At 41.0% G+C, this 26,675-nt stretch overlaps 1 protein-coding gene across 3 annotated transcripts in view; it reads right to left on the reverse strand.

The window, feature by feature from the left end:
* Positions 1 to 26,141, reverse strand: part of PDE5A (phosphodiesterase 5A) — a 122,063-nt gene extending 95,922 nt beyond the window's left edge. For 2 of the 3 annotated variants that reach the window (XM_018560215.1, XM_018560214.1), the window contains exons 1-2: positions 25,987 to 26,141; positions 7,957 to 8,530 (exon numbers count right to left, since the gene is read on the reverse strand). In XM_018560215.1, the coding sequence (XP_018415717.1) occupies positions 7,957 to 8,530; positions 25,987 to 26,111 (699 nt within the window). In that variant the 5' untranslated portion in view covers positions 26,112 to 26,141. Of the gene's footprint in view, positions 1 to 7,956; positions 8,531 to 25,505; positions 25,537 to 25,986 lie in introns of those variants that run through there. The other variant, XM_018560216.1, reaches the window with a different exon arrangement.
* Between the last annotated feature and the right edge of the window lie 534 nt (positions 26,142 to 26,675).

Consider the following 26,675-nt stretch of genomic DNA (forward strand, 5'->3'; position numbering starts at 1 on the left):
TACCCATGCGGGTGGGGGAAGGGGGGGGGGGGGAGTATGCACTGTATGCCTAAATTTCATGCTGCATTTTTGTACAGTCAGACCTATAGAAGTCATTAGCAATGCATATAATATGTAAACGCATTGGAAATTCAGATTGACACATTTCAATAACACACCTCAATGCACAAAGGAAATGCACACTCATACATGACAATGCACCTGCCTATCGGTACAAAAAAAAAAACACACCTTTAACCATACACATAGATATAAATGGGCTCTAATGGAAACTTGAAAATATATGAGTTGTCCAGTTGCTATCATGCATGCAGGGGTATGTGTGTCTACAGATGCAAAGCTGGGAGCACGCACGTAGAGGTGTCTTCATGAGTCCCTGCAAAGCAATGAAGACACCTGAAGATCTGCACCAAGGAAGGTGGGTTTTGTAGACAATAAATTCTAAGCGACCACGAGCTAAAATACAAAACAGGACTTCAGACAAGGTTAGTGCTGAGGTCTTATGCACTATATTATTTTTTTGGGTTTAATAATATTTAAAATTCATGGTACTAGTAAGGGCAAATTAATGGCAAGTAGACAATAGAAAGGAGATCATGTTAAGGAGCCAAAAAATGTTCTACTCACAGCCATAAAAAAGGCTGATATTGCAAGTGCCCACTGCCTATTGAAATTAGTCCAGCTCTGTCATTAAATATTTTATTCTATCAAAACAGCAAAAGTCAAAGTAAATTCAAAATTGTTTCTTACATTTCCAAATCAGTTCCATAAATAGGACAGCTTAAGGCCCCATTCACAATTGAGTTCTTAAGGGAAAGAATCCTATTATTCGTGTTGCTTGTCGTGTGAAGTTTGAATAATTTATTTTGGGACAGAATAATGCATTTTTGCCACCCCCCCCGCATTTTTCTCCCATTAACCAGTCTGTTAATAGAACAATTTTGCTCCTCTACAACAAGCCGTGCACCACAAACGCGCAAAGAAAAACCTCAAAATTGCCTGGCTACACTCACGATTAGGTGGGAATATGCCCTAAATCTCGTTGCTTAATGTGGTCCGCACCTCCACCTTTCCTTTTCTATAGTTCTATAGCTTTTGCGTGTTACACATACTGGAATAATCTTCATATTTTTGCTTTGATGAATGTGTACCTTTAAATCTCAACATGACTTTCCATAGTCTGGAAAATCCGACCCATGTGTGCGGCATGACTCACTTCTACCACCCCAGGGGTTAGGACCACTGAGAAATGTTCCAGGGCATAACAACTCTGAAATCAGCATGATTTAAATCCTGTTGGGCCAATTAGAAGGGGTTTATGTGTTAATTGGTAGGTACATGACTTGAGCACCTGCAGGGCGAGGTACTGAGCGACTTCTGGGCTTTTCAGCCTTCAACATAACAAACTGAGACTTAAAAATCACTCCTGCGTATTTCATTGTAATGCTGCTTACATATACATAACATGACCTTTCTGTCAATTAATTCGTGTATAGGCCTCAAAAGAGCAATCACTGTAAATCCACTGGATTTATTCTGGAATGTTATGCAACCTTCACATCAAGCACAGCATCAAATTACTCTCAAATTCATTCAAGATAAGAAAACAGCCAAGTGGTGAAAAGAAGGTTCCAGCTACTACTTTGTGTCATTTTGATGAAGGCACATATGGTTTAAAATGATGAGATTCTGTCCAAATGATGTCAGCAAAACACTCTGAAAAGCTTGGTGGAAACATAAAATTCCCCAAAAAGTTTAAATTGGACCTTGACTTAGCAACACAAATAGCAAGTTAGCAGTATAGACCCAAAGTAATGTGTATTCATTCATTCACAGTTGTTTCTACATCAAATTCTTCAACAAACAAGTGGTTTATTAAATAAGACTGCTCCTTGTACGATTTTGGCACATGACAACTGTCTTTAGTGCCCGTTTACGCCTGATGTGGCAAAGCTGCCCAGCGCAGTCTTAGCGCATAGACATTGATTTGTTTCCACTAACGCGGCTGCTGGCATGAACAAGCCCTTAAAGCCTATCTCTGGGGAAACAAAAAAAACCTCCCCTTGTAGTGGGGCTACCCCTGCTCTGTGAGACTTCTCTACTTGTATATGTCAAGGGGTCCGATGTAAAGCACTTTTACTTACCTGGTCCCCACTCCTGGTGGCTCCAATATCAGCACCCGCAGCCTCTTCCCCCACCGCTCTGGAGATCTGATGCCTGCTGACGTCATTATGTAACACTGCAGGGCCCATAACCCTGCAATATACGTGAAGACGCCAATGGATAGTCCACAAGCCGGAGTGAAGAGTGGTGAGCACCAGCCGCAGGGCAAGTGGGGTAACAGTAAAAGTTCTTTACACAATGCCCTAGACATAAATGAGCAGTTAACCCTTGCAGTACGGGGTAGTCCCACTGCAAGGGGAGGTTTTTAGTTTCCCTGGAGATAGGCTTTAACCACTTGAAATCCGTGTGATAAACCCTCTTCCTGTCCAGGCCATTTTTTCAGTATTCAGTGCTGAGGTGACTATACATACTACTGCAGAAACTCTGAACATTGCCACTGTCTTCATTCCACATTGGTTTTCGACCGGGATTCCACGCAAGGACCAAGACAACACCTTGTGACATGCTTCCAGTCCCAAAACGTGACTCCACGACCACGCCAACAGAAGTGTCCCATCACCACACCACCCATCACATGTAAGTGCTCAACATCCCCTTTCACAACCCCACATATACACATCCTCATCACTCCCTATTCACACACCTGGCATCAGACTGTTGCGCTCCTGCCCTCTTCTTTTTCCTGTTCAGTTTTACAATTGGACACCCGGGTCCAATCAGTATAGGAGCAGCACACTTGCCACAATTTGTTACACCACCCTGGGAGTGCGCTAATCAATCAGTCTCACCTGAACTTTCTAATGCTGAGGTGACTGACATTTATTCCGTCATGCAACACTGTACTGAAATTAATTTTAGATCTTTTTTTGGGGACAGATAGAGCTTTCTTTTGATGGTATTTATTTACCACATAAAGAAAAAAAAATGTGAAATAAAAAACTGTTTTCCATACTTTGTTATTAAACATTTATTATGACCCATTTTTTTGGTAAAATATAAAAGACGGGGTTGTGTCGGGTAAATAGATACCAACATGTCAAGCCTTAAATTTCGTGTGCCCGCAAAATCGCAAAAAACTACCATACCCAAAATTGGCCATAGGCGACACTTTAAAAGCTTTTACTGCCCATCAATTTAGTGTTAAGAGTAATTGATGGCCCTACAATTTCGCTTGCTTTTTTCGAATTTTGCGGTGATATGTAACATGTGTGGTGTAATTGTTATTTTCACACGTAGGCTCATATAAAGCCTGTTTGCATTTGTATGTATGTGTACCTTGGGGTGGGGGCCATAAAATTTTTTTTATTTAATTTACATTACTTTGCACTCCGTGATTGGAGGGGAAGATCAGACCATGCAAGTGTGCTGATCTTCCAATCCAGCCACAGAGCCCTGTCGTGCCCTTCCTAGGCCTGCATGGAGGACAGCGGAGCCTGGTATAGTTGGCGGCAGAGGGGGCGCACACTTCAGCACACCATATAAGCGATCTGGCGGCTCTATAGCTACCCAAACGTTTGTATGTAACAGCCATCGCCGGCTGTTTAAAACTTTACACGTGTGAGTGGGAGTGGGAAAGGACATTTAAAAATGTAACCCATCTAAGAAGCAGCAGTCCGGTATGAAAACACTATGCCGAACTTCCTTTTAAAGAACTCCAGTTTTAAAGACCATGTGCATACAGAGTGCTATGAAGGAACTGCTATTCTCCAAACATAATTGTGTATAATTTCTCTTTTTTCCCCCCGGCTTTTGGAAAAGCTGAACTGTAAACTTGCAGTAATTTCACTCTGTAAAGTGAAGTGAACCAGTGTTCACTTCAAACATCCAATCACATGTGCAATCCAACCATATTTGCAGGGATTTAAAGAAAACAAACATCTCCTGCACAAATGGATTGAGGTTCATTTTACTTTGCTTCACTCTCCTGTCCATATGTCAGGGTGAGTGACATTAAAGCGGACAGCAGGAACGTTTTGTCAAATTCAGCATTAGCAGCAACCCTGCTATACATAACACATCTGTTATGAAGTAACATAACACATCGGATGGAGTCTAAGCTGTCAAAGCCAACAGTCAGTAACTGTACCAGATAGAAATTAGCCTGGTCATAAACAGCTCTAAAAAAGCAACTGTCCCAATTCTAAGGATGATGGGATAATTGGGCCATTTCTCATAAAAACATAGAAGAGGAACGGCAGAAAAAGACCAATTGGTCCATCAAGTATTCCCCTATTACTGTTGACTGACTTGCTAGGTCTGCTGAAAGTCTGTTCCAGGCATCCACTATTCTTTCTGAAAAATATTACTTTCTAAAGTTAGGTTTGAAGGTTTCCTACTACTAGAATGTCCCTCTGTTCCTGATCTTAGATTGATATGAAAATCTTGCCCCCTGATCCCTATTCAAAACCTTAATATTTTTTAAGAACTAAAGGAGAAAACATGTATTAACCCTTGCAGCGGGGCTACCCTGCACTGCAAGGGTTAAGTGCTCCTTTGTGTCTAGATGCTACAAAAAAAGTTATACTCACCAGGTCCTAGGAGCCGGCTTGTTCTTAGACCAGTCCCTACAGCCTCTCTCCCCCTCTGCTGCAGTGGTCTAAGGATCCTGCTGTCATCACACTCTATACACTGTGCATAGACTGTATATACATGTGAGGACACCAAGGACCAGTCCCATCTGTGCAGCGGAGGAGGAGACACAATTCAGTGATCACAGAAGCAGGGAACCGTCTCGGATGGTCTAGTGAGTATAACTTTTTTTTTAGCACCAAGACAAAAATGAGCACTTAACCCTCTCTCCATCCAATGTTCCTGGAAAGTTATCCAATGGTCACATAGATAATGTCAGGAGGCATATGTTACTTAAAAAAATTTAATTTCCTACAGCTCCATCCATTTGTAATAGGGTGAGGAGGATGTTGTATATAAATATCAAAAGATTTTATCTTTTTCTATAGACAGTTTCTATCTATGGGGGTTATTCACTTAGGAGCCAAAGGATCCAGCCGTAGCTTAGTCAAACCGAAGGGCTGCTCTACAGGCTATTCACTATAGCCCGTACAGCAGCCAAAGGCAGCCCAGCCGCTCAGACGAGACGAAGGCATATGCAGCCGCTCAGACGAGCCGAAGTGACAGCCGGAGCGGGGCTAACTGCCTGCCGTTGACAGCTGGGCGAGCCAGCCGTGATCTCAGGGCTGGCTCTGCCCAGTTGTAATGACAGATTAGCGTCCCCAAATGACCTGGAGATGCTGATCTGTCATTTAACAATAACAACTGGGCGGAGCAGGTCGTGACATCACGGTCGCCCAGTTGTTATTCATTGGCCGGGACCTGCTAGAAGACGGGACCTGCTAGTGCTGGCCAATAGGAAACAGTTTGGCGGAGCTAGCTGTCACTGCTAGCTCTGCTAAATTGTTTTTTTTTAATCATTATTTCTTTTTTATTTTTACTATTTATTGAACTTTTAAAAATATTTTTTCAACTTTTTTTTTTTTTTTATTGATTTTCTATTCTGCTCGGTACCACAGAGGCACCAAGCAGAATAGCCAAGCCGATTGCCGCTAGGCGGCATTCGGCTATTCGCACACTGCCGTTTGGCCCCTATGCGAATAGGGTCAAACAGGAGCAAGTGAGCTGCCGGAGCTTCGGCTCAGCCAATCCTGATGTTGGATCGGCTGAGTCGAAGTCCTTCTGCACTTCGGCTCAGCCGAACATGCAGAGTATGTTTGGCTGACCGAAGTGCAGCCGATGTACGGCTGATTTCAGCCGATGTACCGATGTGCCGAAATCAGCCCTACTGAGCCGTAGTGAATAGCCAAACGTTGTTCGGCTCACTTCACTTCGGCTGGGTTAATCACTCGGCTGCCTTCGGCAGCTTTGTGAATAACCCCCATGTTTATTTATTGACAACCAAGACCTAATTTCACATTTGTATCAATATACTCAAGCACAATGGAAAATGAAATACATGGCAGAAATAAAGGAATACCGAGCATCTGTATCAAAATATAATTGGCAGGCAACGCATAAAGTGTGTGACAATGGTGCTGAAAATATTACCCAATTAAAAAAAAACCTATGTATTAAACAGGCATGGAACATTTGGGCTCTTTAATAAGCAAATACATAGTGCACAGGTTACTGCGCTTCGCACACAGTCATGGCACTTTACACTTCCTTATGAAATATACCACCATAGTGAGAGAACATCTTTAGATCCAAAATATTAAAATAGTTGTATTTTACTGACCAAAATAACAGTGAATAAACACATCCAACAAATGACTGTAGTGCACCCTCCAACTAATATACTGGCTTATCTTCACTCTACATATGCCCGACATATCCCACAAGCTAACATCCTCAATAAATTCATCATCTTACAATTACTCTCTAAAGAAAGACTACAGCCCTTAGCTCCTTATTGGACATTTCCTATATTCATAGTCAATTCTGTCTTTTGAATTTTGGACTCATTACTACAAGAACTCATGGAAAGGAAAGTGTCTTTATGGCTTATAGCGGCAAGTTGGATTCAGTGTGTTATTTTTCCAGTAAAGGTTGGAAAATTCCTGCAAATTCTGTCCTATGTTTTCATACTAGAAGCAATTTTATTGTCATATGAAACCTGTTGTAAGAAATTCCTATTGCAAGCATCTTTGAATAGATACCTACTTTGGCCGTTACTTTTTCTTTATTGTATAATATGTAATTCTTCTAGCAATTTTCTCTCTAGTTACTGCCTGTCTGAGCTGTCACTTCCATATGATTCTATGGAAGGCTCTCCAACACCCAAAGAATGGGACACTGGCAGAAGTGAAAGGTGGAGATCACTGGATCTGTCAGTGTTAGTATATTGTTACCTGCAGACCGGAGTCGTTACACTTTACTCAGAAAAAAATATTGCTTTAGTTTAGCTGGAGTTAATTTCTATTAACCCTTGCAGTGGGGCTGCCCCTGCACTGCAAGGGTGAATTGATCGTTTTGGTCTAGGGAGGAAAATAACAAAGTTATACTCTGGCTGGCTGTGACATTTCTCCTTCCAGTCTGTCTCCTGCACCACTACAGCAATGTTAGGTCCCTTGGTGTACTCACATCCTATAGACTGGGTATAGAACATAATGATTCAGGGACCTTAGAGCGCTGCAGCGGAGGGGGAGCGAGGCTGGGAGGACCGGTCTAAGAACAAGCTGGCTCAGAGTATAACTTTTTCCTTCGTAAACAAAAACAAGCAGCTAACCCTTGCAGTCCGGGGGTATATATACCCAATCACTAAAATCACTAAAATCTTATAGAAGCTTTAACAGGTTAATTTAAACATAATTTTCAAACTTTTACATTTACAGCTTTAATTAAGCTAATATTTAGCAATCCTGCCATGAAGGTCCTGGGCAGACTCTTCTATGGTGACAACACTCTGTTTTCTAATTGTTCTCCTGCATTGTCACCATGTGACATGCTCTCCCAATAAAGACTACAAGTGGCAGTACACACATTGCACAGGCATGTTCCACTGTTATAATCAAACAGGAAACCCACCTGGAGTGCATGATTGTGGACAGAGATGGCAGGGATAGGTAAATCTGGCAATCCAGCTGTGCTAAAACTACAAATGCCATCATGCTTCTGCCTCTGGGAGTCATGCCTGTGGCTGTAAGTCTTGCAAAGTCTTGGGACTAATTACAAGCATATGGTAATTGTTTATGATACCCAATGCTTTAGATGATTACATGTGATTCAGTTAAAGTTTACACCTACTTTAGGTCTCATTTTCAAAGTTCTATAACTTACTGCATGTATTTTGTACATCAACCCACATATTCTTTATCTTACCTTGTATGCATCTTTTATGTTTAAAGGCTGTCCATACTCTGCTACATAGCCTACAATGCCCTTACTCCACTCCAGACGGATGCAGTTATTTGAAGCCTCCTCCAGTGTTGTGCCTTCAGCTACATCAAATAGTCTGCTGACCAGAAACTTCTCATTGGAACTATCCTCGCACACCAAGAAAAGGGAGTATCGGTCCGCAGATATAAGTTCATTAATGTGTAAGAAGATTTTATGACAAAGGGCAGTGACGTCTAGATGACTTGATATATCTTTCACCAGTTCCAGAAGCCTTGAGCACTGATCGCTTGCAGTCGATATAATGGGGGGTTGCAGAGGCATCTGTTCCTTCTTTTCTGAATCGGCAAGAAATGTCAGTGCTCCCTCAGAGTCTTTAACTACGATGGGCCTGAGAGGCCGGTCAAACTCCGAAGCTGAAATCTTTCTTACTGGTGCCCCTTGGTTGGTGATTTCAGAAGACGTGGCCTGCTGGTTATGTTCTGTATTGCTTTTGCCTCCTTCTTTTGATGCTGGTATTGTATGAACCCTTTCAGCAAACCATGCATTGACCATTTCTCTAAAAAGGAGAGAAAACTGATAAATATTTCACAACGAAGAAGCATGTGATTGATGGAAAGTGTCACCATGAAATATTTAAAGTGACCATCACTCCCTTAACCTTTACTACAGAAAAGAAATGCACTGCGGTCCAAAGTGTGACATCTGCATTGTCTGTAATTTGGCTGGGGTCATTTTAACAATGAAGAAAGATACAGATATTTGATACAGCTGAATAAAACCGTGTTTTTTTTAGGGTCTTTCCTGTGAAGTTAGAGCCCTTACTGTGTTAAAGATATCAGATACTTCTTCTAAAATTATTTGGAGTACTATCAAATGAAGAATAAACATGATACAAAATGACCAGAGCCAGAATTAAATACATTGTATTCTAATGTTTTCCAACATTTCTGAAGACACAGCTTGTTAGATCCCTACAGTTACTATAAAAGGTATTAAACCTCTTGGAAGTTTTCAGGTTTTATTGTTATAGACTAGTGAATCTTCATATATTAAGAGGGGTATTCACAAAGCTAGCCAAAGGATCATCCGTAGCTCCGGCTCATCTTTCGGCTAGCTTCAGCCGCCTGAGCCCTTAGGTTCAGTAGAACCGAAGGGCTGCTATACGGGCTATTCACTATAGCCCGTACACCTCCCGAAGCTGGCCGAGCCGAAGGCATATGCTTCGGCTCCACTGAGCCGAAGTGAAACCTGAAGGAGGCCGATCAGCTGGCCGAAAGCCTCGCAACTGACAGCTGGGCGGAGCCAGCCGCTCCGGCCAGTTCAGCAACCCCAGGAGACTCTAGCAGGTCCCAGCCAATAGGAAACAGTTGGGCGGAGCTAGCTTTCACTGCTAGCTCCGCTCAATTGTTCCTTAAAAAAAAAAAATCTTTTTTCATTGAACTTTATTTTTGGTTTTTAATGATCTTTATTTTTATTTTTTCAATAATCTTTTTTTTTTATCTTTATTTATTTTTTAACTTTGATCATTTATTTACATTTGGAAACAGTTTTTTTCTACATTTTGTTTTTTTCCCAACTGTTTTCATTGTTTTACTATTCTGCTCGGTTCCTCCGCTCAGCAGCATTCGGCTATTTACTCACTGCCGTTCGGCCCCTATGAGAATAGGCCGAACGGCAGCGAGTAGCCTGTCGGAGGTTCAACTCAGCCGATCCAGATGTTTGTTCGGCTGAGTCGAACTCCTTCTGCACTTCGGCTGAACTGAACATGCTGAGCATGTTCGGCCGAACCGAAGCCAGCCGTAGCAGGCCGATGCACGGCTGATTTCAGCCCTTGTAAGGCTGAAATTAACCGTACAACAGCGTTCGGCTCACTTCACTTCGGGTCGGTTATTCACTCGGCTGCCTTTAGCAGCTTTGTGAATAACCCCCTAAATGTTGTCTGTTAACAGAGAATATGCAAACAGGAAGCTTTATGGGTCAAACTAAGTACAGCAAACCATATATCTTTCTTTATTTCTATATCTATATTAAATAGCAGAAAGACACACATTTCAAAATGTCTTGAATTACCTAGATGGAAATAACCTGCAACAGGGCTCTGTGTAATCATTATTATCATATAGATAAGAAAAAGGATGTACGTTCAACGAAAAATAGCCAGTAGATAGCCGGAATGTCCAATATTTCTTTCAATCACGTCAAACACTTGTATTAAGAAGTAATAACTTTGCATATAAGGCCAACAGAAAAAAAAACTTAGCCTATAGAAAGTCATTCTGGTTTTATTTCCTGTGATGATAATTATGTAGTATGGAGAAAAGCAAATGGGAAAACAAAAATGTAATAATAAATGTGTGCATAGGGTCGTGTGAATTCGGAATGGGGCCCTGCCTATGATGCAAATCTAAAAACTGCACTGGTGTCTTTCAGTTCAGTGGCCTAGCTAGTTCCTATAATGACAGTGTTATTTCAGTTTTTTTGCAATTCCCTGGGGATATTAAAGGACAAATGTGCTCATCATGAAAAATCTGCACTCCCTTCCAAAAGATGACTTCACTGTGTACAGCTTTTCTCTGTAGAAAGAAGGCTACAGACAGGAATAGCTGTGACATCATTTAACCTCTTGGCTACATGGACTCCTCTGCTTAAAGTGAACCTGTTCTTTGGTAGCATTAAAGGGGAACTATAATGTTTTACACTTTTTGTAGATGAACAACACCAATAAAGCATAAATACTGTCAATAAAGCATGCATATGTTTAAAAATAAATTGGATATAAACAGAATGGGGGGGATTCATCAGAACTGGAGCAGACAGAATCTGGAGCAGTTGCCCAATTAGCTTCCATCTTGTTTGTTCAGTTAAACATTGAAACTGAAAGAGAGAAGCTGAACTCAGCAATAAACTCTAATGAAGTCACAGAGCTGCACTGTATCTGGTAGTCAGAGACCACGTCACCTTTGCCTACAACCTAAACTGAAATATGTCCAACTGATTCATGTCAAATGTAACTTCAAATGGATCGGCATCATCATACAATAAGCTGCTGGTACATACCTTCAGTTTGAGGGTTTGTTTACACCAGCAGTTGCGCTCAGCTGCACGGTTGCTGGTGTGCTAATGTGCTCGATCAAGCCACTTCTTTTTGTCAGAACTTTATTGAAATTATGTTCTATGGGCTCACCGCATCGCAATGTAGTTGTACCCTGTCTGACTTTTTTTTAGGGCACACCACCGGAACACAGTGGTTACATAGTTACATAATTAGTCGGGTTGAAAAAAGACACAGAACACTATGCCCCCAATGACCCACTGTTGATGGTGTAAACTGTCACCATCCATCACAAGGCAAAATGCCTTGTCTTGCGTTCAGGCTGTGCTGGAAAAAATGCGTTCGGCAGATGGTGTGTACGAGGCTTGAGTGAAGGGATGTTAGTGCACTCCAGCAGCATTTTTCATCTGAAAATGCTCATATTTCCCAATCGTGGCATCTGCATATCCACACACACACTTTGCAATGTAGGGGCTATGAAGGCATGCTGGGGCTCCATTTCCACCTTGTTCTATTATTACAAAATACTCATTCTTTTAGGGGTTGATTTATATTTCTTTCACCCAAGATTCACACATTTTCCAAAATGAATCCAATTAGAATAATGTGTAAATCTTTGGTGGAAGCTGTGTGAATTTTGCGTGAAAACATTTATAAAAAAAACCTTTACATTTTCTAAAAGAAAACATTCCCTTCAAGCTGTTATATATTAATAAACCAACCAATATGCAGCCATTTATTGCCTGGAAATCCATCCCACATTGTCCTTATTAAGGTTTACATCATAATATTTGATATATTTTTAAAGCACTGACCACCCACAATTTTTTTTTTTTTTTTAAACCACCGACAAATTTAAATAACTTAAAAATTGGATAACTTATACGGTTCTATTCATTAGGGGGCTTTTTCCAAAACATTTCCTTTGACTTTGGGATTTCGAATACATGTGCATATGTGACAAACAAACTAGGGTTGATTTACTGCAGGAGAATGTTCACTTTGGAACAGCTTAGTTTCTAATGGTCACTAAACTTTGCTCAATATACAATCATGTGCAAGGAATTATAATTAAAAAAAACAGAAGTTTTGTTTGCTCGGGGGCCCATTTAAAGATTTAAAGTGACACTAAAATCTTAAAATGCATTCAAGTATCTTAACTATTAACAAAAGTGTATGTTTTTTGTGCATCACTCAAATCATCTCTGAATTGGTGGTGACACTGTCCTTCCTTCTGGAGGGTGGCTACTTTTCTTCCCCATGGTCCCTGTATGTGTTGAAAAGTAGCCACCGCTCCCAGCTCACTCCCATGATGGCCTACAATCTTAATACTAATTAGTAAACTAAACATGAGATTGTAGTCCGTCACAGAAGTGAACTTGGAGCCTTCATAACCTTTTAAAGTTCCGCGTAATCAGTAGGAAAAGGTAAAAACATTATAAAAATCTATAATGCAACTTTGTAAGTCCATAAGAGAAAAAAACTATTCCACCTTTCCTACTTCACCCGGATCAATTTCACTGTGCCTATTGGTACTTCACAAAAGTTGAATAAATTCAAATGAGCCCCTAAAGCATTTTATGGACAGAATTCCCTTTACATAATTTGGGGGTGATTCAATATAGGTGTAATGACTTCTGTGGACCAGCCATAAAAACACAATTTTAGTAATTTGGCCCCGTTACATTGTGGTTTCAGTTGGCTGATTGATTCCATTTTATTACAGTACTTGCAATGTTTTTGCTCTCCTTTTTTATCAAATAAACTTCAATCCCTTCACAAAATGTTGTTGTCACATACCAATACTGTCGACATTGTTTCCGGTGGTTTATTTGTTGAAGTCATTTGTGTAACAGTTGTTCAGTCACTGTCATTTTTTTTCTATCCAAATACCGAAATAAAAAAGTCACATTTGTCTAAGACAGGAAATAAATGATCATTTGCTAAAGCTGTGATAATATGTTGTTTGTGCTTGTCAGCTTTTTTTAGAATACGTTCCCTGTGGTTACACATCGAAGAAGGTTATTTCAAGTTATTTACACACTGAAAAAAAATGTGAACACAGCAATAAATGTTTAGTCCTCCACAAGGGAGCATTATTCCTCATATTAGATGTAAAATAGGTTTTAATCTGCTGGGTCTAGCCACAGCGCACAATATTGCGGCACTGAGGGAAAGACGGCTGCACGTCTAAATCGGGATGAATTAGTAAAAGAGAATTACAGTTTGAAACAGTGAATAATCCAAGTTAAAATGCACATAAGGGAGTCACAGATAAGAAAATACAACACCCAAGTCATTTCCTCTAGCAATCAACTAAATTAAAAGGAAATGCTCATAGAAAGGGAATGTTTTTACCAAACAAGTAACTGCAAATTCAAAACAGGTTCTGCAATTCCTCTCCAACGCATTAAGGTCTCTTTCCAGCTAGCTGACAATTTCATCACCGTTTCTGACCCTACCTGAACCCCCAGCATGACTTAGAGGGGTCCTTTGTCCTGTAGAAAGTTCCATTAATTCAGCCGACTAAGGTTGCAATACTCAGTTCCAAATGCAGGGGGTGCTGCATTCAAAACAGGAAATAGTAGGAGGACATAACTGTGATGATTTAGAGAGGGGGCACAGACAAAGTTTACATTCTAAATATCGTACAAAATGTCTTTAACATTTGTCTAAGTTATTATTATTAGATAAAGGAATTATTTATTAAATGTGTACATTTTATGCCAGCTCAATGACTAATGCTGGCCATACACTAAGCTTTTTTTTTCTCATTTGCCCCTCGGAACAAGTATATGACAAAATGCTTGATTCACCCAATCCACGTTAAACAGCCTATTCTCCTGTATTACGTGACTTGTTCTTTATAACCTCATTAGGGACCATTCACAGCATCAGCGAGCACCTGTATTAAAATTAACTAAATGTAGTTTTAAGAAATACTGCAGGAACTGAAGGAAGAAAAGACATCTTATCTTATCAATGTAGTCTCTAAGATCTATTAGAAGCCAGAAGGTGGTCAAACTCATAAGTTCTCATCCAAAACCAAAATCTCAGTTTTGGGCAACTTCTGCATTTAAACTTTATCACGATAACACCTTTTTCGGGAGCATTTCAATGTTGGCCTACTTCCCACTACTATTCCCTTATACACTACATTACTGAATGTTGCATATTGGTATTTTGGTGCGTGTGTTGCAAGTTAAATTGGTTCATCATTTAAACATTGTAATTATCAGTCTAGGCACCAACAATCGGTCTTTAGAACATTGAAATAACCTGTGTACAATTGGAATTAGAACTTAAGATGCCCATACACCTTACGAATATCGGCCGATTTTCGTTTGCGATTGCGTTTTCGTAAGATATTCGTAAGTTTGATGGGGAGTCTACAACCGCAAATACTATACAATCGTATGACGTTCGTCTTTCCAACATGCTAGAAAACTTTGGTTGATCGTATGATTATCACAAGGTTGCTGGCGTTTCCGTATGTCAAAATTTGTACGATTAACACTGCACATGCGCAACCAAAAGTCTGTGCAGTCGATTAACAAAATTTGTCCAGGTGATTTCTGCTAAAGAACGCTAATTGAACTGTGCGATGGTTGTGGCAGGATGGGGCCGCCTTACGAAAATCAAATGACAGTTCGATCATCGGACGAACATTTTTGTCCGATGATTGCAAGGTGTATGGGCACCTTTAGCTACTAACTTTTGACCCCTGACTTACAAATGTTTTTAACTAAATTAGCTAGTTTTGGATAGTGTGGTGCAGAGCTGGTACAACTATCAGGTTTTTATTGCCGTTTGTGTCCTCACTATGAAGATGTACCCATTATCTTTGTACTGGTGACTACTGTCTCCAGCAATGAAAGTGATGCGAAATCCCAAAATTTTAAGTAGCTACTAGAACAGGAATAGAGGGAAAATCATTCAATGGGACGCTTTAGATTGCACTTTTCCTCACTCTTCTGGAGGGATTTCTCATCACTTACTATTTAGAAAGATGATTTCAAAAATCTTAAAAACGTGAGTTTCACCTCTTGGTTTCCATGCGTGCCATCCTATTCTCCAATTGCTCTAATAGTACTCACCACACTCTGCAACACCTTCTTGATCCCCGCCAGGGCTGAAAGCTTTCTCCCGCACTCCACTTGCTACAAAATTTCACCCCTGGTCCAAATTTGTCTATGTCCCTGCTGGAGGGATTTGTCATCACTTACTATATAGATTGATGAGTTCAAAAATCTTCAAAACGTGTATTTCACCTCTTGGTCTCCCTTCCTGCCACCCGGTTCTCCTATTGCTCCAATAGTACTTACCACGCTCTGCAACAGCTATTTTATCCCTGACAGTGTTGAAAGCTTTCTCCCACACCCCACTTGCTACACAATTTCCCCCCTGGTCCAAATAGACCTTGTATTACTTTGTTCCAGTTCTATTTGATGCTCTACAGTCTATTCCTTTGTTGCTATTTCCTCGATTCCCCTATGTGTTTTATTGTATGTGCTCTTTAAAATGTTAATAAAATATTTTTATAAGGATACAGAATACCAGTGAAAACAAGAAATCTTGGCTGCTCTTATAACTATTAGATTATTTGTCCTGGTGACCAGCGTTACCAAGACGGAACATAGGAAGACCCTACGTTTTAGAGATTTTACCACTGCAGGGGGTGAGGGTAGATTACCCAACAGTGACGCATGTTTGGGCGATAACTGTCTAAGATAGGAATTCCCCTGAATTCTGGGAGATTTTCTCTCATTTTCTGTTCGGGACAAGAAATTATTGGAAATACCAAAAATAACTGGATAAAGGTTTTAACCCTTTCCTACATTATCTAAAACTACAGATGTTACATACACTTTAAGTAATAGTATGACTACTATTAGTCTTTTGCAGCTGTTTTATCATCATGGAGAATCCATTCATCAAGTACACAGGGGATTTTTCTTTTCTGGTTAGATGAGAGTTCTGGTTAGTTGAATACCAGATAACAGAGAGTTCACTGTATTTTAAATTTGGAATTATCAGTTCAGAGCACCAGCTGCTATATTTAGACACACCAATTCTTCTGCTGCAGTGTTTCCTTGGCCAACCACTCAGTGTAAAAATGTAGTTCCACTTTTGCAGTAAAATTTGAGAAAATCCATCTATCAGGTTTATTCACAAATGGGTGAAGAGTTTGGAGAAGACAGGAGAAGTGAACAATCTAGGACAACATAGCTGATTTGGAACAATCCTCCAATTCAGTTCCCTTACCAGATCAGCTATTTTGTCCTAGATCATTCACTTCTCCTGCCTTCTCCAAACTCTTCACCCTTTTGTGAATAACCCTGTTTATGTGTGTTATGTGTTCACTTTCACACAGCATACCTAAAAATTATTTTTACAAATATATAGTCACAAATATTGTACAGTGGCTCATATAAAGACTGGCTAGCTGAAATCTATCAAATGTTTGTTTTGGGGTTTTTATACGCCTAAATCCTTCTTGATTGTTTCCTTGTTTGCAAATTATTCATGCAGATGTTTTGTAATATCAGGCAGCTTTTGTCAAGCATTTTTCTTTATGATAAATAAATACAAATGTTGATAAGCATCAAATTAGGGAGCTTTCTATTCTGCAAGTCACCAATTAAATTAGCTTTTTTATGTTATATTGGTTTACATATAATTAAATGGTTTTATTGAAATCTTTTTCGGTTCTTCATTTTCTGATATTTAAGCATTAAAAGCAAAAAGTAAGAGAACCTGAGATGCCTGGCCCCCTAGAAAGACATTGTGAACAATCTGTTGCCACAACAATCACTTCCACAACAGGAAGTGAGAGGAAATCCCTGGTGGTCAGCTGAGTCATCAGAACTGTTTTCCCCACTGGAAGATTTCCTGTCTATTCCTGTTCTGAAGACAGCCCAAAATTTGCCATTTTCTTTCACTTCCAGTGATAATGTTCACCAAGACAGATAGATAGGATGGATCTCCCTAATGGGCTCACAGACAGCAATAACACCCAGACAGGTGTTCGAATCCCTCTATACTCCACCCAAAGCTAAAAAAAAACAACAACAAAAAACTTTTGTCTCCAGTTGTATCTTTAAGTTTCTCTGGAACATATATTTGATATGTTTCCATTACTTTTCCAACTTCTACAGATAGCTTCTCTGCCTGTAAAAATCTACCGCTTTGCAGGAAAGATGCTTGCAGCAGTTCTGTCAGAGTTACGACAGTTTTTATATACACCTTACCGCAATGTAGATGTATCTTTCACAATTTCTGCCATTTGTCGGACTGCCGCTAGATTTATTATTATTATTGGTATTTATATTTCACCGACAATTTACGCAACGCTTTACACAGTGCACATCAGTCCCTTCCCTCAAGGAGCTTACAATCTAACTTATCTATCTCACATGCATACATACGAGGGCCAATTTAGACAGGACCCAATTAACCCTATGCTTTCGTTGGGGTATTGAACAAACTTTATCACTACAAAAAAAGAAAAGGGGGGGAGAGAGAGAGAGAGAGATCCCAATCCCATGAACTAAGACATTGTGAACAATCTGTTGCAATGCTTTAGAATTACTCATAACATATAGAATGAAACTTTGTGACTCTTTCAAATTAAATTAAAATTCCTGTCACCATCAATTTAAATCACAACCTGTTAAACCGTTAGCCTTAAACTGCTTTACATTTTTGTATGGAGACTGTGTTAGAGATTTCAGCTTTTGCACAAGTTCAGTCTATATACATAACATTCAAATGCCCCCTCTAGGTTTTATTCATATACCCCCAACATGACTACACTACACAGCAGATAAGTGTAGCCTGAGCTACTCCAATTGTCCCCTTCACAGATAGTTTACAGAGTAAAAGATATGTATTATCAAGGGTGTAAATCTGGAAATAGGGTGTAAAAAGAGTGAATCTGGTGAATCTAAACTTACTGCAGTCTCTTTTTTCAGTTTGCTTGAATACAAGCATGCGGATTTATCTCATCCACAGAAGTTCATTCACATTTCAATCTCGATTACCTGAATTTGTTCTCTGATAGTTATCCCCAGAACAAAAGTCTGCATGCACATAATTAAAAGCAAGATCCATAATATATCGGATTTGTGGGGATGTTATTCTATATAACCTAATTTCTCTTTAGTCGAAAGGGTTCATGTTCACAGCCAATACTTAAGGTAGTTGATGGTTAATGGCGGTTTTCTGGGTGCAGGGGTTGGCACACTGTGAATTTCACTGTAGCCACCAATGTTCTGCCAACTATCACCTATCTCTGGAAGTTATAAACCTACCAATCCGCCAAACCTTACCTCGTACCTACACCCTAAAATGTACCTTGGATGCTAAACCTACTGGAAGTAAAGGAATTTTAAGAAATGCTGATTGGTAGTCTTTTTAAGACTATGTAAGTCTCTTCTGCCATAAAATCTTCTTTCTACCATTTGGCATTTTTAAAAAAAAATCTATGTTTCATGCGCAGCTCAGCGCACTCAGACCCGGAATGCTGAGCTGAAGCAACTCCCATGCACATGCACGGGCATTAGGTCGTCAAGACCTGGCCAATCAAACAGTCAAAGACTCGAAATCTGGAAGAGGGAGGACTGTAGTGCTGGAGGGGCTCAGTTTGGCAGGTGAGTCTGCCATGTTAATATGATGTGCATACTAGCACATTAGGACTTAAAGCTCCTGGAATAAAGTAGTCGTTGTACTACTGCTTTAACCTCTGACACTAAAAAGTAAAATAACCTTAACACTTAACATAGCTCTTAACCTTACCATTTAAACCCTTTACCTGCCAATAAATGTAACCCCTGGCACAACCATTAAACTCAACACCCTAAGCCCCAACCCTAAACGTAAACCTCACTATCATCTAAATTGTCACTTTTCACCCTGTGCCAAGTCATAGCATGTCCCATGCCAGGATATTCTGCAAAATGCAGAAAACTTCTGCTCTACCAGAACAATGCAGCAACGGGAACGATTCAAAAAGTTCATGGAAAAAGGGAGGATTGGCCAAGTATAACTTTTTCTTTTAAGCACCTAGATGAAAAACATGAGCACTTAACCCTTGCAGTGTGGGAGTAGCCCCCCTGCAAGATTAAGAACATTTTTGCCCAGAGTTCTGCTCTAAGTATATGCAATAATGCATGATTTTAGAGGCATTGCTTGGAGGTACAACAGCAGTTCATCTATATGCTTCCTCTAGTCAGATGCCCACTTGGAATAGAACCAACGATAAGGCTGGATAAGAACACTGAAAATGCCAGCACCAGGTGCACTGTGCACAGAACACGATTCTCCTCTCTACGTGCCTTTGGTTAAAAAACTGCTAAATAATTGTGACTTTGTTAAATCGAATGAACTTTCCAGACTGGAAGTGGCCTAATTTGACCACAGTGGTGATGGCACTTAGCACTGAATATTGTGCTACAATTAAACATATCTATATGCATTCCCTTCGGCAATACTCTCATTCAATTCGAAATACTCTCATTCAATTAGATGAAAACAGTCATGACATTTCTGATTTCTGACAACGTCTGCTGTCCACTGATGAAACACATGGGGAGAGATTCAATAAGACATGTGCGACACATTTCTGGCGGTGTGTATGTAGTCTGAAGCCAAATTCCTGAAAACACTGTGACATTTTTATTGTTCATTGTTATTACCGACGTGTGCGACATTCAAGATTCAAGTCGTTCTTATTTACAACTTTTTTACACTATGGAGTTACTGTTGTGACAAATTAATAAAAGAAATATTGCTATATCGGTGATAAGGAAAGTTGGAGTAAATTGTTGATTGTGTTGCACATATAATCATTGTGTCGCATCTTTAGACAACAAAACTGCAACAAAATTTGTTTTAAAGTAAAACTGAAGCCAAAACTTTTTTTTTTTTTCCAGTTTTTGATAGAGTAAGAGAGTGTTATAACCTTTGTCAGTTTTTTTGCCATCTGTGTCCCATTGACGAGATTTTCCTTATCTATCTCACATGCATAAATACGAGGGCCAATTTAGATAGGACCCAATTAACCTACCGGTCAGGAACATCCCGAGGCCTGGTGTCCCCTGGAGCAGAGACCATCGCGCATGACGTCACCACGCGCTTGCGCAATCACGTCATCGCGCATGCGCGATCATCTAATTGACGCCTGCAGCCATCTTGGTGGTGGACGCCAGCAGAGAGAGGAGGGGACGTTCACCCGGTGGGAAGAGGTATGCCGCCGGGTCCCCTCCTCTCTCCTGACACTGTCGGGCTCTTGGTCCATGACCGAGTGCCCGACTTTTTAGAGGTGGTGAAACCAAAATGACTGTCAGGTATTTTAGTGTCACCCCTCCAGTGGTGTGACCCGGGTGCGGGCTGCACTCCCCTTGTGACGCCACTGCTACTAGCATGTCTTTGAAGTGCAGGAGGAAACCAGAGGAACCACACTCAAGCACAGGGAGAACATGCAAACTCCTTGCAGATAGTGTCCTGGCCAGGATTCAAACCAGGGACCTCCAGTGCTACAAGGCAGAAGCGCTAACCACTATGCAAGAGTATACACAACACTCTTGATAAATTCCAGGGACTACCCTATATAGGACCAACTAGACCATGGGGTAAAGGGTGCAAACTGTACCCTAGTTCTCCCCTACAAACATTCAGCCAGGGTCAGTGCTATCTTTATTTGTTTTTTCATTTCCTCTTTGACTAGATCTCTATAATTAACACATTCCACCATGCTGGTCTGAAATACATAGGCTCTAAGGTTAGGACCTGTGTTTACAGACAGTATAATTAAAAGAACAGAAAACCTAGACACCAAAGGTCTACAAGAAAGTGTCAAAAAGCTACTAATAGCTTTCACAACTATGCGAGTTAGCTCCCGGCTGCAGAGAAATTGACGTATTTGACATATGTAAAACTTTGTTAAACATCCTCAGCTCAGTTACCTTCCATTCTGGCCAAAAAGGAGAAAACAACAGTTGCTAAAATAATAGTTGCCAGTTTTCTTCTGTCTACTAGACAGGGAGTGAATTGCGTATTTAAAAATGCCGTTCACTACTATATCACATGCAGTATTCATTATTTTGGTAATCCCCTGAATCTTTATTCAACAGACAATATTATTAAAACCTCTTTCACATGAACTATTAATAAATATAATAAGTGGCTTTTTAAAGCAGTCGTAAACTGCCAAAGCAAATTTTAAACAGTGGGCCCCCAGGAGGTGTTTGCTATAATGTTCTAGTATGCACAGTCTATTAGCCTATTAGACTTACCTTGCAGGCCATTCCCTCCAGCACTATGATGCCAGTGCTCTCCTTCATTGCCAGTGCTTCCATCTTCTTTCAGGTTCAGCATCTTTGGCCTCTTGATTGGCCGGGCCTGGATGATATTACTCCTGCTAATGCGCACTGGAGCTACTTTATTTCGGCACAGGCCCTTGCCAAGCTACACATGTGGTTTAGTCACACAAGCGGTGACAGCCAAGGAGGAGCGATTTACCTGGTCCGGACCTAAGCCGCTGCAAACACAGAAGGAGCTACTTCCACTGCTGCCCAGTCAGCTGCAGCAGGGGAATCTCCCATCCAGAGCTATACGTAATGATGTCATTGACCTTATAGGTACACTTTGTAAAATTTGGTCATTGACATTGACCTAATATGCGTATGTGGCCATATCAGGTCAATGTCAGCACAAGCATCCCACTCCTTTATTTATTTGCAGCTGCAGGTTGGGGAATGCCCCAGCCCACAGCTGACTGGATGGGTGGCCCATGACAATTATGTGTTCGGAGCTCAGATTTGGTCTGGACCTGAGCTCATCCCTAGGGCAATTATGACAGAAGAGACATACAGTGTCTCTTCTGTCATAAAAAAAAACCTACATGTCCCCATTTTTTCTCTTAATGACTTTACTGTAAGGAAAATAATATAATAATAATAATGTTATTATTAATATTGTTAATAAAAAAAAACAGGGCAAAACAAATGCATCTTAAAGCAGAACTCTGGTTATACATTTTCTTAACCCTTGCAGTGGGACGACCCCCAAACAGCAAGGGCTAAGTGCTCGTTTTGGTCTAGCTTTAAAAATAACAAAGTTATACTCACCAGATCCCCTGAGCTGGCTTTCTCTAAGACCGCCTCACTTCCCCTCCTCTGCAGCGCACTAACGTCCCGTGTGTCATCACATCCAATACTCTGTGTATACTGTGTATAGGACGTGAGGTCGCCGAGGGACATACCTTCCCTGCAGTGGTGGAGGAGAGAGGCGGAAGGGACCTGTCTTAGAGCAAGCAAAGAGGATCTTTGTTATTTTTTAACCTAGACAAAAAGGAGCACCTAACCCCTTGCAGTGTGGGGGTAGCAATGGTAAGAAAAAAAATTACCTGGAGTTCTGCTTTAAAAATTAGAACTGGTGCCTACAACTGTTGCCTACCTAAAGCTGGCTCCTAACAAAATCCTGCTGGCTCCTGGACTGGACAGACTGGCTCCTGAATTCCATATTCATTTCTCCACCCCTGAATGGATGCATTTTCTAATATACCTCTTCCCTATTTGCATGACAATTCTCATGAAAAGCATGAAAACATTTGATCATATCTCCTTCAGAAATAGTGAGGGCTGCACGATGAAATGCAATAGCAGGTTTTCCATATGTTTCGAGGAAGTATAAGAGCCTGGCACAGATGGTTCTAGGGAAGCAGGTGGTTTAGACGGCCGCATTACTAATGTTAGTCAATAATTAATCTGATCTTGTCTGAACGATCTCTCTGACAATCTGATCTTTCATCTTGCAAGCTACACGGGCGTGCAAAATGATCTGTGCATGTTTTGGCTTTTGCAGATGTGCAAGTAGACAGAAGCTTTTGTGGAACAATTTAAAAACCATTAGCTGGCTCTTCCTAAATCTGTTACTGCCTGGGGAGATCTAGTGCATCGATTGCTCTGAAACACCCGTGCACCAAAAAGAACACTCGATGAAAATAAAACACATCAGAAAAGTGAAAACACTTTCTAAGATGTATTCTTAACTGCGCGATAACGTCAGGTCCAAAGGGATTTCTTCCAAAAAGTATCCGAAAAAGCACTGAAAGTGTCTCTACTACGACTAGGACTTTGCTATTCAAGAAACACTGTGGCTTTAAGATCTTTTTCCTACATTTGTTCCTTGATCTGATCCTCAGCAAACAAGCACAGCTGACTGTTATCCCTGTCTGGGAACAACTTGTATCCAGCAGTTAATCTGTTACATATTTCTTGCATAGTTACAAGTTAAATCTTGGCAGCGTGTTCGCATTATTATTCAGCGTTCTAATGAAATCTCGGTGACAATCAAAAGGTGTTTTTGAAGCTGGCCATGCACACATGTTATTTATATTATTGTAGTCCTGGAGCAATCCCTTCTGCAGTGATTTCCCTATGCAGGCTGTGAAAAGGAGAGCTCTTCTTGTGTGGGTTACTTGGAAACAAAGCATATCCCAACTCGCTTTCCTCTCCTTATTAGGACACAAGAACCCGCTCTCCACTGTCACAAGTGTCTGATCACAGCATTGCAATGGTCTACACCAGTCACAGCACAACATGGCAGGGAACTCTCCACTGAACTCTATCTATATCATCCAACTTATCCATATTAATTGTGTCATGCCTCCACACAAGCAGAAGACGGGCTCCAGTACTATATGCATACCATCAGAGGAAACTCTGCAAATCCACCATCTATTATCTCTCTATCTATCATCTCTCCACATATCTATCTATCTATCTATCTATCTATCTATCTATCTATCTATCTATCTATCTATTTATTTTCTTTACCATCAATTAACTGTCTGTCTCTTTATTTATTATAGGTATTCCTATACGGCTGTCAATTATCATCTAATTATCTATATATCTGTCAGTTATCAACCAACTATCTGTCTAATATCCATCTATCAAACATCTATAGATCTGTCTATCATTTATCAAACATCTACAGATCCGTATATCATCTATCAATCAACTATCTATCCATCAATCACTCTTACCCATATTTACAGTGTGATGGAAGGAAGCAGAAGATGGGCTTCAGAAGTAAAAGCATAACATCAGAGGAAACTCTTTGGATACTCTATCTGCCTATCATATATCAATTATCTATCTATCACCCATCTATCCACCTATATGTCTATCATCTATCAATCATCCATCTATCCACCTATATGTCTATCAATTATCTATCTATCTATCAATCATCCATCTATCCACCTATATCTCTATCAATTATCTATCTATCTATCTATCAATCACCCATCCATCCACCTATCTGTCTATCATCTATCAATCATCCATCTATCTACCGTTCTGTCTATCATCTATCAATCATCCATCTATCCACCTGTATGTCTATCATCTATCAATCATCCATCTATCCACCTATCTGTCTATCATCTATCAATCATCCATCTATCCACCTATCAATCATCCATCTACCCACCTATATCTCTATCATCTATTAATCATCCATCTATCCACCTATATGTCTATCACCTATCAATCATCTATCTATCAATCATCCATCTATCCACCTATATGTCTATCACCTATCAATCATCTATCTATCAATCATCCATCTATCCACCTATCTGTCTATCATCTATCAATCATCTATCTTTCTATCCATCTGTCTATCATCTATCTTTCTATCCATCTGGCTATCATCTATCTTTCTATCCATCTGCCTATCGTCTATGTTTCTATTTATCTGTCTATCGTCTATCTATCCACCTGGCTATCATCTATCTTTCTATCCATCTGCCTATCATCTATGTTTCTATTTACCTGTCTATCGTCTATCTATCCACCTGGCTATCATCTATGTATGCACTATCTGTCTATTATCTACCAATCATCTATCAGTCATCTATTTATCTATCAATCGTCTATCTTTTCATCAACATTTACAGTGTGATGGCTGGAAGGAAGCAGCAGATGGGCTTCTGTAGTAAAAAGCATAACATCAGAAAAAGTTTTTCAAATGCTCTATCTATCTCTTTCTCTCTCTCTCTCTCTATCTCTCTCTCTCTCTCTCTCTTTATATCTCTATAACTCTTTCCATCTATCTATATCTCCAATTGTGTATCCATCTATTTCTGTCTCTCTCTTCCTCTCTTAATTTTTTTCTATCTCTCTCTTTCTCTCTGTCTATCTCTTTGCCTACCTCTCTTTCTTTCGATATCTCTCTCTTCCTATCTCTTTATCCATCTCTCATTCTATCTCTTTCTTTCTTTCTATTGTCTTTCTATGCCTCTCTTCCTCTATATCTCTCCCTCTCTCTCTTTCTCTTCTCTATCCCCCTCTCTCCCTGGCATCGATCATCATCTGATAGGGATGATGAGGGAGCGGGGTATAGTAGGTAGTAGAAGGAGGAGCGGTAGAAGTAGTGTGTGGGGTACTCACAGTCGCGGAGCACTTACTGTAGAGTACATGGCACATGCGCCGCGTCTTTGTTGGAGTTGGCCTCAGTGAGTGCCGGGGGCCCCCAGTTGTTAGTCTGGGCCCCGGGATTCTCCCCCAGCTCAGGAGAAGCTGTGCCTTTCCCCTGCCACATAGTCCCCAGCCAGGCTGGCGGGAGCGTCCATACGATGATGTGTATGTGTATAGGAGCCGAGTCTTCCCACAACTTCCTAATCCATCCGAGTGATCGCAGACGGAAGTCACAGGAGCATTCTCCACTGACATATCCCCCCATCCAATGTACTGACAAGGGGCGTGCTTCCTGATACTTCTCTCCATCCCTATCCCAGGCTCTATACACTGCCTCACCTGTCCGATCCACGGACTGCCCTCCTCAGCAATCCTCCCGGTGCCCCCTGTGGCTCTGTCATGGCCATGTGCCCATCATGTGGTATGAAGAGAAGTGAGCGCACCCAGCGGACAGCCCCGGAGCCTCCTTACCTCGTAGCTTTCCGTACAAAGTATGAGCGGGTGAAGTCCAGGTGGTCGTCCAGCCAGGACTCTATGCCCTCCTGATCCGGGGGATGCGGGCGGCAGCTGCCCTCCATGGTGTGTGTGTGATCCATGGAGAGGAGGAGGAGGAGGGAGGAGGAGGATACACAGTACACAAGGCTCACAACTCACTGCCACACACAATACAACACGGACTCCTCACAACTTTCTGCTTCTTCTTGTTGGGGAAAGCCTATTGTTATACTCAGTGAACCTTGTGTGAGGGGGAAATGTGAAGAGGAGCCTTGTGAGGGCTGTCATGTCTCTCCATGGGACTGGTGACAGGAGAGGGCAGGCTGCTAGTAATGAGACAGCTGTCCCCAGGAGTGCCTATCAGCTGACCTCCCTCCTCCCTTCATGTCCACCTTCATTGCTTATGGATTGTGCTCACAGGCTTTCAGGTCAGGGAGCAGGGCACAGGTCTCTACCTGCACGTATCAGGTCTGTGGGTGCAGGTATCAAGGTGCAGGTCTCTAGGTGAGGCTCTCTGGGTGCACGTCTCTAGGTGAGGCTCTCTAGGTGCAGGTCTCTAGGTGAGGCTCTCTGGGTGCAGGTATCTAGGCGAGGGTCTCTGGGTGCACGTCTCTAGGTGAGGGTCTTTGGGTGAGGGTCTCTGGGTGCAGATCTTTAGATGGGGG

Source organism: Nanorana parkeri, unplaced genomic scaffold (genome assembly GCF_000935625.1).
Source record: "Nanorana parkeri isolate BGI_ZX_2015 unplaced genomic scaffold, ASM93562v1 scaffold440, whole genome shotgun sequence".
Lineage (NCBI taxonomy): Eukaryota > Metazoa > Chordata > Amphibia > Anura > Dicroglossidae > Nanorana > Nanorana parkeri.